The sequence below is a fragment of the Mastigoproctus giganteus genome, chromosome 4 (genome assembly GCF_048544385.1).
Source record: "Mastigoproctus giganteus isolate SK-2022 chromosome 4, ASM4854438v1, whole genome shotgun sequence".
Taxonomy (NCBI): domain Eukaryota; kingdom Metazoa; phylum Arthropoda; class Arachnida; order Uropygi; family Thelyphonidae; genus Mastigoproctus; species Mastigoproctus giganteus.
Window position 1 is genome coordinate 219,453,937 of NC_143578.1, and position 17,689 is coordinate 219,471,625.

At 35.7% G+C, this 17,689-nt stretch overlaps 1 protein-coding gene across 1 annotated transcript in view; it reads left to right on the plus strand.

Annotated features, from left to right (window-relative positions):
• Positions 1-17,689, plus strand: part of LOC150087414 (uncharacterized protein ZK1073.1-like) — a 218,404-nt gene that overhangs the window by 147,228 nt on the left and 53,487 nt on the right. Inside the window, exons 6-7 of the mRNA XM_090372055.1 lie at positions 6,433-6,493; positions 16,434-16,520. Of these exons, the coding sequence (XP_090228181.1) occupies positions 6,433-6,493; positions 16,434-16,520 (148 nt within the window). The remainder of the gene's footprint in view (positions 1-6,432; positions 6,494-16,433; positions 16,521-17,689) is intronic.

Here is a 17,689-nt window from a genome sequence, read left to right on the forward strand (position 1 = left end):
AACTGAAACTTTTAAAACTGTATTTCATGAGTCAAATCTTAAAATCAGTGCACTACTAATTTGTTTTGACAAATAAAATGGCAAGTGCGAAGTAGCAACACCACAGCTTTGTTCTTATTGCTTTGGAAAAATTCAATCATTTGCATATCTTTACATTATTAAATTTGTAAAATAATAAGAGGAGTTTTACAAATATTGATATCAATGTAGAATGTATTGAGCATTACAGCTCTGGTTCATACTATCTTACATTATTAAATGAAAAACACATTGGGTTATTTTTACCATAATTTTTCAAAAATTGTTTTAAAAGCAAACAAAATCAGAATAATGCTATTGCATATCTTTGCATATGCATACAAAGCAGCTAGGTTATTCTAGGTTTTTCATAGATTCATTGGTAACCAAAATTGCCTAATGGGTCACTTTAGAAAATACTTTTTTGGGGCTCCGTGATAAAAAATAAATAAATAAATAAAATCACTTTTTTTAATAAAACTTTGCTGTTATAAGAGTGGTTTGTTCAATCAGTTTTTCAAATTAACCTCTGTCAATGAGCTGTACAGAGCTCACTGATACATATTCATAAAAATTTAATTTTTTTTAAACAGTGATAGCAAAAAATGTTATCAAAAATACTAATTTTTCAGCAAAATTTCTCAAGTTAGTAATGAAAAAATCAATGTATTTTTATGTAATATACACTTTTATCATCTTCCTTCTAAAAAATTAAATTTAATTCAGCCTTGAATTTTAAATTAGTTATCTCCAGCTAAAACTCTCCAAGTGTTCAGATTGTTAAAAGAACAGTTGTCAAATAACAATACAGAATTTTCAAATGTCTCACTATGCTTTAATATTTCTTCAAATTTGACTTTGAAAGCTTCAGCTAATGTTCTTAACTTATTTGTATGTTTAAATAATCTTTTCTCATTACACTACATTGTTTGATAGTTTAACTCTAATTTAATCAGACATTCTTAAAATTGATGGTTCTTAAGTCCCAAAATCAAATAAGGTTTTTTTTTTTTTTTTTTTAAACGTAATGTTCATATAAAAATTCATAATGGAACTTTGGGCACACAAACTTTCCTAGTATCATGAAAAAAAAAAAAAAAAACAATCATGACATGTCAGTGTTTAATTTTCCTAGTTTCCACTAAAGAAAAGTTTAAAAATCATCTATCTTATCTCACACCATCACTTCATCATCAGTAGTAAATAAGATTGTTCTTACCTATTTATCATTCTGATACTTTCTATACTTTGTACTAGAAAAGTTGAGCAGATGAGCTGAGAGGTGTCAAATGAAGTTTAACATTGACAAATGTAAAGTATGACATGTGGGAAGCAGTAACCCCAGAGTAACATATCAACTTTGTGGTACCACACTGACAGTGGTAGAGAATGAAAAGGACCTATGGGTAATTGTGCAGGCAGATATTAAATTTTCTGAGCAGTGCAGACAGTCTGCAAGAGTAGCTCATGGTGTCTTGTCAATGATATACAGGAATTTTTCTAGCAGGGATAAGGAGGTGATTATCCCCTTGTATAAGGCAATGGTCAGACCACACCTTGAGTACTGTATACACGTCTGGAGGCCTCATTTTAAGAAGGATGTAGAGCTGTTGGAACAAGTACAGAGAAGGGCAACAAGATTAGTGAATGGAGCAAAGGGTTGCTCTTATGAAGAAAGGCTTAAGTTTTGCAAATTACAGTGTCTGGAGACTAGGCACCTGCGAGATGATCTGATTGAGGTGTATAAAGCCTTGAATGGTTTGAGCATGCTCAATGCTGATGGGATTCTTCCTTTTGCTCAGAATAATCACCTGAGAGGGCATAAATTCAAATTGAGGAAAGACGGTTGTAGGATAGATGTGCGGAAGTTTGCCTTTAGCCAGCGGGTTGTTGATTACTGGAACAAACTTCCATCTGTCGTTGTAGAAGTTGATAGCTTAAATAGATTCAAGGCAGAACTTGACAAACATTTGGAGCGAGTGGATGGATGAAATAAGGGTTTTTTTTGTTTTTTGGCTGATGCTATACTTGCATCATGTGCCTATGCTAATCAGACAGTATCCTGTAGTAATTTTATCCAAATTATAAATTGTTTACAAAACTAATGCATGATCTTGTAAATGGTATAAATTGCAGAGAAGAGTAGAAGCAAGGAATTTTTAGGAAGAATGGAAAGGAATATAGCAACAACAAAGTGTATTTTAAGGTGTAGCCAGGACCAAATTGATGCATAGACAAGTGCAAAAAATTCTAGAACTGGAACTCACAGTCCCAGGATCTGTTGCATTAATTAGATTATGTTTTGCATTTAGGTTTGTATAAATTAGCCTAAATCAGTGTCATGAGCTTATGGTCATCATTATTTGAATTTTTCTTCCCCTCCAGACCCCTCTGTAGAACAAATATTGTGCCTAGGGTCCATGTATGGACATTTCACATAAGGCTCACAAATTTATAAATGCACCTTGGGGTGGGTAGCAGATTATACCATACCAGTTTGAAAAACTGCTTCTGAACTGACACCTTTGCATTTAAGGTTAATATTAAAGCACCGTTTAGGGAAAATTAGTGTAAAGCTTGTAATCGCAGCCAGCACTGTTTTTCTGTATATTTTCTATAATTGTCTATAATATAATACAGGGTTTTCGTTTATCATGTAACCCTTTGATGTGTACCGAAGTAACTTTGGCAACAGATCACAGATATCATTGAATATGGGGAGAGATATTTTTAGCAGGTGGCAGTTTCATTGTAACTGTAGTAATATTTGAGGAGCAATATTTTACATGTGGTGCATGACGGGATTTTCCCAAGATGAACATGTACTCTCTGTATGTTTATCCTCATACTGCATGTGTTTATTTTGAAACTATTTGTGAAGTGCACTAAAGAAACTCATCTAAAGTATGGATTATTTGTTTACACAGACAACCTACATACTCTGAATAGCTGAAACAAAACATTGGGAACTGCATTCACACCACTGAATATATTCATCGTAGGGTGCATCAAATACACTGAAAAGAATGAATACATGCCTTGGAACAAATGAAAAAAAGGGTTGTGTTAGGGTAACTAAGAGTAAAAACATATGCATGTATACTTGCATGTACACTAATGCTAGGAGTATTGTAAATAAACTTGATGAATTTGAAGTACTAATTAAGTAAGTCATCAAATGCAGACATTGTAGGTTACAGAGAAATGGTGTTACTCAGACATAATTGATGCTGAATTTGAATATGGGGAGTACAATGTATACAGGAAGGACAGAGAGGAGAGGTGGAGGGATTTTTCTCTTAATTAAGAAGAATATTAAATCTAAGGCTGTGCATCCAGTTCACTTGGGTGACAAGTGCAATGTTGAGTCGTTTTGGTGTGACATAAGCACTGAGAAAACAAAATTGAGAGTAGGAGTGAGTGTGTTATAGGCCTAATAAATGTGATGAGTATACCAAACAACTATGAGGGAAATAGAGTAGGCCAGCAAATCAGAATGTCTCATAATTGGGGATTTTAATTTTCCAGATTTCAATTGGAAATTGTGGGTTGGTCACTCACACACTAGCAAGACTTTTGTGGATTTCTTGGATGACTGTTTTCATCAGCAGCATGTTAGAGAGACAACAAGAGGAAGGAAGCAATACTCTTGATCTGGTTATCAGCAGTGATTCTTCATGCATTAAGAATCTGCAGGTAATGACCCAAAGTGTAGTAGCAGTCACCGTGTACGAATGTGGAATTTAATTAAAGAAGCTACTTTCAAGAGTAAAGGGAAAGGCTATTGCTTTCGTAAGGGTGACTACAGAGGTCTCAGACAGTTTTTAAATTGTGTGCAGTGAGACCAAATGGTGTTATTACCAATGGTAAATTCTAAATGGGAAGTATTCAGGGAAGTAATCAAAGAAGCTACTAGGCTTTTCATATAATATCATTAAAGAAATACTGTTTAAGGCTGACCTAAATGGATGTCAGGCAAACTATTGAGACATGTGGTAGAGAAGAAAAGTGCATATAAATTATCAAGTGATACAGAAGCTTATGGTAGATATAAATTAGTCTGTAATCAAGTCACAAAGGAGGATAGGCAAGCTAAGGCAGGTTAAGAGAAGTCTCTAGCAATGAATGTAAAAAAAAACAACAAAGACTTCTATGCTTATAATAACAATAGAAGGAAGGAATTGAATCACATTGGGCCACTTGATGTCTATGAATTAACAGTTGATTTGATGACCCTGCTCAGGTTACAGACAAATTGAATAGGTATTTTGCATCTAGATTCACAATGAATTCCTTATGGGAGGGGGATGTCAAAAGTTTATCAAACTCCAACAGGGAGCTAAATGATTTTGTGATAACTGAAAGGAAAGTGGAGGAGAAATTTTTGAGGATGGACATAAAAAAAAAAAGGCACTTGGGCTGATGGAAGGAATCTATCCAGTTATATTAAGGGAGGCAGAAAAGGTGGTAAGCAAACCCTTAGTCATAATTATGAGAGCATCCTTGGATGCAAGGGAGGTCCCTATGGACTGGAGATGTGCAAATATATCCCCCATTCATGAAGGTGGATCAAAAGGTGACATGAGTAATTACAGAAATCTTATCTTAACTTCTTTTCCGGGGGAAATAATGGAATCACTGATGAAAGAAGTAATGCAGGACCATTTGGACAGGTATGCATTTATACTGCAGTCAGTGTGGATTTGTCAAGGGGCAGTCTTGTCTAACCATTTTGATAGATTACTATGATAGAGTGACCAAGGAACTGGATGCAAAAAAATAATTTTGACATCATATACTTGGATTTCAGGTAGGCTTTTGATACTGTTGCATATAAAAGACTGCTGTACAAACTGGAGCAATGTGGCATTAAGGGCAAGTTACTGCTATAGATAAAGGGATAGTTAAGTGGAAGACAGAGTGGTTATCAATGGGCACTGCTCTTTGTGGACTAATGTTATTAGTGGAGTTCTCCAGGGTTCAGTGCTTGGTCCATTATTGTTTTCAATATTTAGCAATGATATATTGATGAAGGTATATCAATCTTAATATCTAAGTTTGAAGATGATACAAAGGTTAGCAAGGTGGTTAACAACAGTCATCAGGGTGAGCTACTGCAAACAAGATCTAGGAAAATTGGGTCCATGAGCTGAGAAATGGCATTTGAAGTTTAACATTGACAAATGCAAAGCACTGCACATGGATAGCAGTAATCCTAAAGTAACTTATCAACTGTGTGGTACTACACTCAGGGTAGTAGAGAATGAAAAAAACCTGGAAGTAATTGTGCAGTCAGACATGAAATTATCTGAGCAGTGCAGACATTCTGCCAGGACAGATCATGGGGTTTTGTCAATAATATACAGAAATTTTGCTAGCAGGGATAAAGAGCTGATTATCCCTTTGTATAAGGCCATGGTTAGGCCATATCTTGAGTACTGTATACAGGTCTTGGAGTGAGGACTTTAGAATCTGCTGGAATGGGTGCAGAGAAGGGAACAAAAGGGTGCTCTTACCTGGAAAGGTTTCAATTCTGCAGATTGCAGTGTCTCGAGACTAGGTATCTAGAGAGAGATCTGATTGAGGTTTTTAAAGCCTTTAATGGATTGAGTAAGCTGAATATTATTTTTCTACTTGCTGAGACTATACACATGAGGAGGCATAAATTCAAGTTGAGGAAGGATGATTGCAGGATAAATGTGTGGAAGTTTGCCTTCAGCCAGAATACATTGTTGATTGTTGGAACATGCTTCCACTGTTGTTGTGGAAGTGGATGGGCTGAATTAATTTAATGGAGAACAAGACAAATTGTTCGAGGGTATGGATGGATGAAATGTTTTTTTTTTTCTTTTGTGGCTGATGCTTGTTATTGTTATTTGGTTTTTAGGAGCATTAGCAACTAAGGCCATATTGCTCCGGGGATATGTGTTGGTCATTCCCTGACCTTTCCGCATCCTCCGTATTTGGTGGGCATGGGCTCGAACCCCGGTCTAATCAAGAAGCGTGTGCTACGCACTGCTGCTCCTGCCCACCTGGCTACGGAGGCCCATTGGCTGATGCTATATAAGTTTACTTTCTTGCATCATTTGCCATTACTACTACTACTATTATGTATACATGAACAAGGTAGATACCTCGAACACATTCTGTAATAGTTTAAATTAAATATTAAATTCATTTTTATGAAAATTTTGTTGTATTGTAAATTGGGTTGCATTTTAAATAAATAAACCTGCATAAAAATATTAAATATGCAGTTTCTTAATTGTAACAGTGTCTGTCTAGTATAACCCTGAATTATAAAAAATTGTTGAAAAAACTTGATTAGTATCAATCTTTCAGTAAATGGTTTTAAATTCAACTAAAAATGTCAAAATATTCCTAGTTTAATTTGCTTTGTATTCTTTTTTTTAGAGCTAAATATGTAGTGACCTTTGGTGAAGGAGCAGGTGCAAATATCTTAGCTCGATTTGCTGTATGTATTTTTTATATTAAAATTTTGAAAAATATTCCATTTATTATTTTTTTTTTTCAGATGTATTTATTGACTAAAGTTTAGATAAATTTTTTGTTATTGGTAGTGTTAGATTGTTGTGATTATTTAATTTTTATTATTATTTTTTTTTTCATTCAATATTTGAAATGTGCTGCATATAATGAGCAAAAAGTATATAAATATAAATCATGTTTTTGATAACAGATAAAAATTAGGAAAGTGGCCAAGTAATTTCATATTTTCATGTTACACAGAATAGTATATATGTTGCAGAACATTTCAAATAGTCTCCAATGATCAGATAGTAGCTTTGATAATGAATAGAGGTGGCACTCTCAACATATGGATTGTTTGTTATAGCAATGAGAGACTGATGTTGATACTAAAAATCCTATTATTAGTAATGGCCACATGGTACAAGGAAGCCTATGGCTTATGCTGTACTAGCCAAAAAAAATAAAATAATAATAATAATAATAAGAAGAAAATTTTAAAAAATAATAAATAATTAATAAGAGAAAAGAAAATAGACAACCTATGCATTTCCCTCCTCCCATAGATAATTATCCAGCTGACAAATGAACTGAAAGAAATCGGTAATTACCTGAATTTGATATTTTGTGAATTCCGTGACTACTCCTCTTCTTCAGAGATGAATACAGGTGTGTGTGTGTGTGTGTGTGTGTGTGTGCGCGTGGGTGCATGCGTGCGCCAAAAGGACAGAATTCATGGGATACCTGCTTCCTGGGAAATGTGATGCTGTCACCCCTCACTAGTGGACGAACCCACCGCTTGGCAGGTATATAGGTACACTGCATTCACATACATGATAATTCGATGTCACTATGGATAAACGTCGTGAGTTAACGACTTTGAAAGAGGAATGACAGTGGGTGCCCAACACATGGATCACTCTAACTCAGAGGTGGTACAGAAATTGCACTATCCCCATTTCACAGTATCAAGAGTTTATCGGGAATACACTCTTGTCTGTGGTACTACACTGAGAGTGGTAGAGAATGAAAAGGACCTGGGGGGATACTTGTGCAGAGAGATATGCAGTTTTCTGAGCAGTGCAGATGGGGGCTGCAAGAGTAGCTCATGGTGTCTTATCAATGATATACAGGAATTTTTCTAGTGGGGATAAGGAGGTGATTATTCCTTTGTATAAGGCAATGGTCAAGCCACAGCTAGAGTACTATATAAGGACTGGTCTGGAGGCCTCATTTTATGAAGGATGTAGAGCTGTTGGAACGAGTACAGAGAAGGGAAACAAAATTAGTGAATGGAACAAAGGGTTGCTCTTATGAAGAAAGGCTTAAGTTTTGCAAATTACAGTGTCTAGAAACTAGGCACCTGCGAGGTGATATGATTGAGGTGTATAAAGTCTTGAATGGTTTGAGCATGCTCAGTGCTGATGGGATTCTTCCTCTTGCTCAGAATAATAACCTGAGAGGGCATAAATTCAAATTGAGGAAAGACGGTTGTAGGATAGATGTGCGGAAGTTTGCCTTTAGCCAGCGGGTGGTTGATTGGTGGAACAAACTTCCATCTGTCATTGTAGAAGTTGATAACTTAAATAGATTCAATACATAACTTGACAAACAATTGGAGCGAGTGGATGGGTGAATAAGGTTTTTTTTTGGCTGATGCTATAAGCTTGCTTTCTTCCATCATGTGCTTTTGCTAATGCTAATATGGCATTTCTGGAATAACATTTCATTGTGGACAGCGCTGTGGGTGGAGAAAGGTGGTGGATGAACGTGGCAGCTGACATCCATCTTGCATTGTTTCACCCAACTGGAGAGCAACAGTGGCACAAATCACCGCAGTCTTCAATGAGGGAGGTGCCAGAAACTTTGCCACCAAGATCATCAGGCGATGGCCTTGGCATCTATACATCATAGCCGACCCCCGACAGAGACCAAATAGAAAAAAGAAATAAAAAAAACAAAACCAAAATAAAAAATACTATAATACTAAAATAAATAAGTAAAATACAAAATTAAGATAAAATTAAAACCAATTGATTCCAGTTAAAGAAAAAATTAATGAATAGCAAACAGCCCTACCTGAATTTTAACAAAGAAAGCAAAATATCGGGATGAAAGCAAATAGTCAGGGTATGACAATTTACTGACGAACCGAGTGAAGTGAACATAATAGAGCTGTAACGGAGACCAAAGAAGTAAGCTAATATTTCCCAGCGAATTTATAACAGTTAAAGTAACCCCGGGTATATGGGGGAAGAAGGTGTGAATTGGTCAAAGAAAACCATACATGTGTGAAGGGGAAGTAGGCAATTAAACAAAGGTTTAGTTTTGTCTAGTTTTTTTTTTTTGTCTAGTTTTCTCCTCTTCGCTGGCCCATTTGCCTCATTTGTTTAATTGCATGTGACCCTTCACACGTGTATGATTCTCTTTGACCAGCTCACGTGTGTATGAGTCTCACATACACTAGTTTTGTCTAGTTTTTTTTTTGTCTAGTTTTCTCCTCTTCGCTGGCCCATTTGCCTTATTTGTTTAATTGCATGTGACCCTTCACACGTGTATGATTCTCTTTGACCAGCTCACACGTGTATGATTCTCTTTGACCTCTATTCTTGCATTGCTTCTATTGGAATGAGCAGTAGCCTGAAAAACAAGATGGAGGGTATTTCAGAGACTGCTGGGAATCATTGCAGTACAAGTAAACACATGGGTTGTGTTAGGGTAGCTAAGAATAGGAACAGGTACATGTATACTTGCATATATACCTGGCGCATTATGGCCTTGTTGCCAATGCGCCATTAAAAACTAAACCAACCAATACACCAATGCTAGGAGTTTGGTAAATAAATTTGATGAATTTGAGGTATTGCTCAAAACATCAAAGGCAGATATTGTTGGTATATCAGAGACGTGGTGTCACACAGATATAAGGAATTCAGAACTGGAATTTGGGAAGTACAGTGTGTACAGGAAGGATAGGCAGGGAGGAGGGGTTATGCTATTAGTTAAGAAACGTATATAATCCAAGGAAGTGAAGCCAGTTGACCTCGCTGGACAGTGCAGTGTCGAGTCAGTTTGGTGTGACATAAGCATTGGGAGATCAAAATTGAGAGTAGGAGTGTGTTATAGGCTTAATGACTCTGATGTGTATAATAAGAAACTGTACAGGGAAATAGAGTGGGCCAGTAAATCAGTCTTATAATGGCGGATTTTAATTTCCCAGATATTGACTGGAATTTGTGGGTTGGTCACTCACACACTAGCAAGGCTTTTGTGGATTCATTGGATGATTGTTTTCTACATCAGCATGTTCGGGACGCAGCTAGAGAGAGTAACACTCTTGATCTGATTATGAGTAGTGATTCTTGATTCATTAAGAATCTGCAGATAAAGGAACCACTAGGTGGCAGTGATCACAGTGTGCTGAAGTGGGATTTACTCAAAGAGGTAACTACCATCAAGGGTAAAGGGAAGGGTTTTTGCTTTCGTAAAGGTGACTACAGTGGTCTGAGATAGTATATAAATTCTATACGGTGGAATCAACTGATGTTGTTACTAACAGCAAATTCAAAATGGGAAGCATTCAAAGAATTAATCTTGGAAGCTACTAGGCTTTTCATACCAACAAAGAAATATTGTTTAAGATTTAGGCCTAAATCGATGTCAGATGAAATAATTAGACGTGACAGAGAAGAAAAATGCATGGGATACATATAAATTAACATGTGACACAGAACCTATGATAGATATAAGTTGGTCTGTAACCAAGTTACAAAGGAGGTTAGGCAGGAGAAGGCAGATTACGAGAAATCTTTGGCAAAGGATGCAAAGAAAAACAGCAAAGAGTTCTTTACTTATGTAAACTCTAGAAGGAAAGGGATGAATCACCTTGGTCCACTGGATATTGATGGCTCAACTGTTGAAGATTCTGCTCAGGTGGCTAACAAACTAAATGAGTATTTTACATCTACATTCACACATGAGGTGTTATTCAGGGAGGGGAATGCCAGAGGTAAGTTAAACTCTGGCAGTGAGCTAGATGATTTTGTAATAACTGAGAGGAATGTGGAGGAGAAATTATTGAAGATAAACATAAAAAAGGCACCTGGGGTGGATGGGATTTATCCAATTATATTAAAGGGGGCAGCAAAGGAACTAAGCAAACCCTTAGCCATAATTATGAGAGCTTCTTTGGACTCAGGGGAAGGTACCCTTGGACTGGAGATGTGCAGATGTGACCCCAATTCACAAAGGAGGATCAAAGGGTGACACAAGTAATTATAGACCTGTTAGTTTAACTTCTATTCCAGGAAAATCAGTGTAGGCACTGGTTAATGAAGCACTGCAGGATAATCTAGACAAGACTTCAGTTATAGCTCGGACACACCATGGTTTTGTTAAGAGCAAGTCCTGCCTGATCAATTTGATTGGATACTATGATGTGGTCACAAAGGAACTGGATGCAGGGAATAACTTTGATATCATATATTTGGATCTTAGAAAGGCTTTTGATACTGTTGCACATGGAAGACTGATGAAAAAATTGGAGCAGTGTGGCATTGTAGGCAAATTGCTGCTATGGATAAAGGGGGAGAGGGGTTGAGAGGGAGAAGAGTGGTAATCAATGGACACTGCTCATCATGGACTAATGTTATTAGTGGAGTCCCTCAGGGTTCAGTGTTGGGTCCAATGTTGTTTTCTGTATTTATAAATGATATTGATGATGGTATACCAAACTTAATGTCCAAGTTTGCAGACGATACGAAGGTTGGCAGAGTTGTTAAGGACACTAATGACAGTACGCTTCTGCAAAGGGATCTAGAAAAGTTGAGCAGATGGGCTGAGAGGTGGGAAATGAAGTTTAACATTGACAAATGTAAACTACTGCATATGGGAAGCAGTAACCCCGAATAACGTATCAACTCTGTGGTACTACACTGAACAGTGGTAGAGAATGAAAAGGACCTGGGGGTAATTGTGCAGGCAGATATGAAGTCTTCTGAGCAGTGCAGATGGTCTGCAAGAGTAGCTGTGATGGTGTCTTGTCAGTGATATACAGGAATTTTTCTAGCATGGATAAGGAGGTGATTGTTCCCTTGTATAAGGCAATGGTCAGGCCACACCTTGAGTATTGTATACAGGTCTGGAGGCCTCATTTTAAGATGGATGTAGAGCTGTTGGAACGAGTACAGAGAAGGACAACAAGATTAGTGAATGAAACAAAGGGTTGCTCTTACGAAGGAAGGCTTAAGTTTTGCAAAATACAGTGTCTGGAGACTAGGCACCTGCGAGGTGATCTGACTGAGGTGTATAAAGCCCTGAATGGTTTGAGCATGCTCAATGCTCATGGGATTCTTCCTCTTGCTCAGGATAATCACCTGAGAGGACATAAATTCAAATTGAGGAAAGGCAGATGTAGGATAGATGTGCGGATATTAATGTATGTAGGATACTAATGCTATACTCGGGGTTACTTTAGCTGTTATAAATTTGCTGGGAACTATCAGCTTACTTCTTTGGTCTCCGTTACAGCCCTGTTAAAAAAAACTAGACAAAATTAAACCTTTGTTTAATTGCCTACTCCCCCTTCACACGTATGGTTTTCTTTGACCAATTCACACCTTCTTCCCCCATATACCCGGGGTTACTTTAACTGTTATAAATTCGCTGGGAAATATCAGCGTACTTCTTTGGTCTCCGTTACAGCTCTATTATGTTCACTTCACTCGGTTCATCAGTAAATTGTCATACCCTGACTATTTGCTTTCATCCCGATATTTTGCTTTCTTTGTTAAAATTCAGGTAGGGCTGTTGCCTATTCATTAATTTTTTCTTTAACTGGAATCAGTTGGTTTTAATTTTCACTTAATTTTCCATTTTACTTATTTATTTTAGTATTTTTTGATTTTGGTTTTGTTTTTTATTTCTTTTTCGTCTCTGTTAGGTTGACTATGATGTATATGTTTTTTCACTTTTCTGTCTTCCACGTATACATCATAACAGAAACAGGGGCCTTGTTTATTGCCGTGTTTCCTTTGGTTTTGGCTGCCAGCCCTTGATGACATAGTTAAAATCTTAGGACCTACAGCATTTAATTTAATTAGCATTTTTAATTTTATTTATATAATTTTTTAGGTAATCCACTTTTATTTTTCAGGTGCGTTTAATTTTTTCCATTGTAGCTACCTACACCTGTCAGGTCAGCACTCCTACCCATACACTTATCTAATCCATTTGCCTATATTTCATTATGGTTGCTATACATTTCTGCTATCACTAGCAGTGTCCCGAATCTATTATATATTATTATGTTTTCGTTCTTTTTTTAGACTTTCCGTTTTATCACTACAACCTATTATTATTATTAATTATATAGAGTGTGTGCACAGTTTTTGCATACTTACACATATTAGTGCAAATGTATAACACACTAACAAAGTTGCATTCTGTTCAATGCTGCTGGACTTCATTTTCCACAGCCATGTAACTTTTTCTGTATGTTATTGTTAATTTGTATGTCAGTATGTAAAAACTTTGTGGATGTTTGTTTGCTTTGGAACTTTATGGTGCATCAGCTTTTGAGGCTGTAGTGTTCCATTCAGTAGACTCTCAATACTATACTCGGCGAAGGTAAAGAAAGCCTGCATGAGAAGCATGCAAAAGTTCGATTGTAGATTAACTTCTACAGCCCGAGTAATCTCAGGCAGTGTAAGTTGAATAACAAAAAGAAGTGCAATGAACTAGAATCCATTACAGGTGTTGTTTGTTTACATTTTGCAATATTCCTGTAAAGAAGATCCTTTAATTTCTCAGAAACCCTACCCTTTCTGCCTAATGTTTTTTTTTTTTTTTTTTTAATCTGAATCTATCTATCACATTAAAATGGAAAAGGATTGTTCTTTCTATCGAACAAAAATTTTTATTTCATCAATAAACATGAAAATGATGCTAAAGCATCAACTTTAATAAGTCTATTCTGAACTGCACAAAAGGGCAAGGACATATGCAAGTATATCCTTGTTGCATGCTGCTCTAGCTGACAAAATGATGTTTCAAAATATACACAGACCCATTCTCAGGAATGGCCAGGCCAACCAAGGGAAAATACAAACTTTGTTTTCCTTATTAAAAAATAATATGTATCTCTCAAATTTTTATGTCAAATCCACTTGTGCTGCAACATTCTTTTATAAATATGAGTATAGGGCTAAGGTAAAGAAAGTCTTCATGAATTGTTGTTGTTATTGGGTTTTTAGGAGCATTAGCAACGAAGGCCATATTGCTCCGAGGATATGCGGTTGTCATTCCCTGACCTTTCCGCACCCTCCATATTTGGTGGTCACGGGCTCAAACCCCGGTCTAATCAAGAAGCATGTGCTATGCACTGCCGCTCCTGCCCACCTGACTACGGAGGTGCCTCTGCACAAGAAGCATGCAAAAGTTTGATGAAATTTACTGGTAAAAGTACTTTGCCGTAACGGCATTTGTATTGTTGTTGTTCGCTCAGTAAATAGACGGTGGGTGTTATCAGTCAGGAGTAGAAATTGAATCCCATGGGAGATTGAAACCCTCCCAAAGTGGATGGGGTAACCTGACCTTTTTTCTTTAGAATCACTGTTGGAATAGTGGAAAAATTGTTTATTAAGAAAAAAAAAAAAAGGGCACAAGATCCACTGCAAACTTCGAAAAAGTTTACTGGAAAAACTACATTATGAACATTTTTTTACGATGCCAGAACTTCCAATATGACTCTGGTTCATGATTCAATTAGTGATTCTAAAGAAAAAAGGTTAGGTTACCTCCCCTCCACTTCAGGAGGGTTTCAAGCTCCTGTGGGATTCAACTTCTACTCCAGACCGATAACACCTACCATCTGTTTACTGAGCGAGCAACAATACAAATGCCGTTATGGCAAAATACTTTTACCGGTAAATTTCATCAAACTTTTGCATGCTTCTCGTGCAGACTTTCTTTACCTTAGCCCTATACTCATATTTGTAAAATAATGTTACAGCACGAGTGCATTGATGTAAAAATTTGGTAGATACATATTATTTTTTAATAACGAAAACAAAAACAAAGTTTGTATTTTCCCTTGGTTGGCCTGGCCATTCCTGAGAATGGGTCTGTGTATATTTTGAAACATCATTTTGTCAGCTAGAGCAGCACACAACAAGGATATACCTGCATATGTCCTTTTGCGCAGTTGAGAATAGACTTATTAAAGTTGATGCTTTAGCATCATTTTCATGTTTATTGATGAGATAAAAATTTTTGTTCGATAGAAAGAACAATCCTTTTCCATTTTAATGTGATAGATAGATTCAGATTAAAAAAAAAAAAAAACAGTAGGCAGAAAGGGTAGGGTTTCTGAGAAATTAAAGGATCTTCTCTACAAGAATATTGCAAAATGTAAACAAACAACACCTGTAATGGATTCTAGTTCATTGCACTTCTTTTTGTTATTCAACTTACACTGCCTGAGATTACTTGGGCTGTAGAAGTTAATCTACAATTGAGAGTCTGTATTGTTATTCATCTCTGAGGAAGTAGAGCAGTCAATGGAATCCACAAAACTTGAGATTTTGATAATTATTGATACTTCTCAGGTTTTATCAGCATAGGCACTGCAAGTGGATATAGGATTTGCTACATCAGTAGTAGTCTCTTAATAATAAATAACCCCTATATAAATGTTACCCAGATCACATCTCAGTGCTCAAATTCAGCTGGAATGCATCAGAACAGCATAATTGTTGAAAATTTTATTTTTTAAAATTAAGCTCAAAGCATTAAATTAAATTTCCAAAATTGGGTTTCAAAATTTTAAGATTGGGCATTTATTGGTTGTAAGCTTGAACACATTCATAATTAATCGTGGTGTATGAATTGCTGAGTTCACAAGTATTAATTGAAGATTGCTTAAATTCACAAAAAATTTATATAATAGATTAGTATACAAAGTATCATCGATAAAACTGTTAAGAGAGGGATATTGAGAATGGTATTCCTCTTATAGAACTTACTTAAGCCACATTTAGAATGTAGTATCCATTGTTTATAGGATTTAATATTAAATAGCCAAGAAAGATAAAATTGCCAGTTCGAGTTTTCTTTTTTCTTTTTTTTTTTTTTTTTTATCACTTTTACAAGATAAAAATAGAACTGGATATTGTTACTGTATTATAAATTCAAATTAATAAATGATTTTTTGTCAGAACCCTTATTTTATTTCTCTTATTATATTAACTATATAATATTTGTGTAGATACACCATAGTTTACCCATAAATTTAAACTATGTATGTAGTATAAAAGGCCAACAACTTTGAAAAGGTGCCGGCTGGTTTATTGTTGCTGTCTGGGTGGTGGTATCCACTGAGAATAAATAACAGCAGTCTTCTTTACTAGAGAAGTGTTACATATTCAAAGTAGTGCAATACCTGTTATCTCATTGTGAAGGCAGCCACAATATGAGATACAATTAAAACGATGCCTTTTACACTACATACGTAGTTTAAATTTATGGGTAAACAGATATTATATAGTTAATTACTTAAAACCCATATATAATTATGCCGTGTGCATTTCATCTTTAAATAACTTATTATATTAGTAAACTCATTGTGAAGGATTTCACAATATGAGATGTTATAATAATGATGTCTAATATACATACTTTGGTTTGTCTTAAAAATTCAACTAGGTAAAAATGATGCCATTCCACTAACAATGTCATATTTCTCTTATTCAAAAATCTATGATCTAATCTCCTTTAAAACTGAGAATGACAATCAATAAAGAGTTAATCCTGTTTAAAATAATTAATCCCATTTTTTATTTATTTTTCTCTGTTAAAGTCTGAAATCTCACCCTCTTGTATCTGCTTTGCTAAATTACACTCAATAAATATAAATTTTATTTTCTTAGATGGCCTATCCTGATCGTGTTCTTGGCAATATTCTTCTCCACTGTACATCAACTGTTGCAGGAATTATGGAGTATTTCAATGATAAGGTAAGCTTTTATATTTGGATTTTTGTAGCATCAGTTTAAAAATGTATTGCTGTGCTGTCTTGCCATATATCAGAGTGTATCAGTAAAAAAAAAAAACGTTTTTTTTTAAATGATACTCTTTTTTTTCCCCATGTGCAGTAATTGGTCAAAATAGTGACTAAGGAATATAACCATGAAAAATTTCATAGTTATTCTCTTTCTGTGGGTTAAAGTCTCAATTCTAGAAAAGTGATGAAGGATGTTTTAGTGTACAGATTGTGGGAATGTGGTGATGATCTAATATCTAGAAAGTTGTTTATTTGTTCATTACTGCACATTGACAATGGACAAATGTGCATTAAAAGCAATAGAAAAATGTGCATTAAATATTGAAATTGGAGGAGAGAATAAAACAAGTGAGTAGAGGCATTTTGGAAGCTTAATGATGGAAGAAACAAAGAGGTTGTAGAGAAACAAGAAGAATAGCAATGGGTAAGAAACTTTTTGAGAATTTAAGAAGAATATTATGTGGGAGATTAGGGATTGTGATACTTTTTGGAGCAGAGAACCGGACATTTAGAATGGAAAATATCAGAAACTTGAAAGGGTTTTAAGATGTGGGTATGGAGGGGTATAGAAAAAGATAAGATGGGTTGATAATAGTATTAGTAGTAGCAAATAATGCAATAGAGCAAGCTTATAAAGCATCAACCAAAAAAAAAAAAAAAAAACTTACCATATCACCTATCCATCCCCTCCAATAATTTGTCTAACTCTTCCTTGAATTTATCAAAACTACTCACTTCTACAACAACAACAATGGAAGTTTGCTCCAACAATAACCTACCCACTAGCTGAAGGGAAACTTCTGCACATCTATCTTGCAACCATCCTTACTCAATTTGAATTTATGCCCCCCTCATGTGTGTAGCAAGAGGAAGATGTTATCAGCATTCAGCTTGTTCAATCCATTCAAAACCTTAAACATCTCGGTCAGATCACCTCACAGGTGCCTAGTCTCCAGATGCTACAGTCTGCAGAACTGAAGCCTTTCTTAGTAAGAACACCCTTTTGTTCCCTTCATCAATCTGGTTGCCCTTCTCTGCACCACTGTGTCCTAACCATGGCCTTGTACAAATGGATAATCACCTCCTTATCCCTGCTAGCAAAGTTTCTGTATATCATTGACA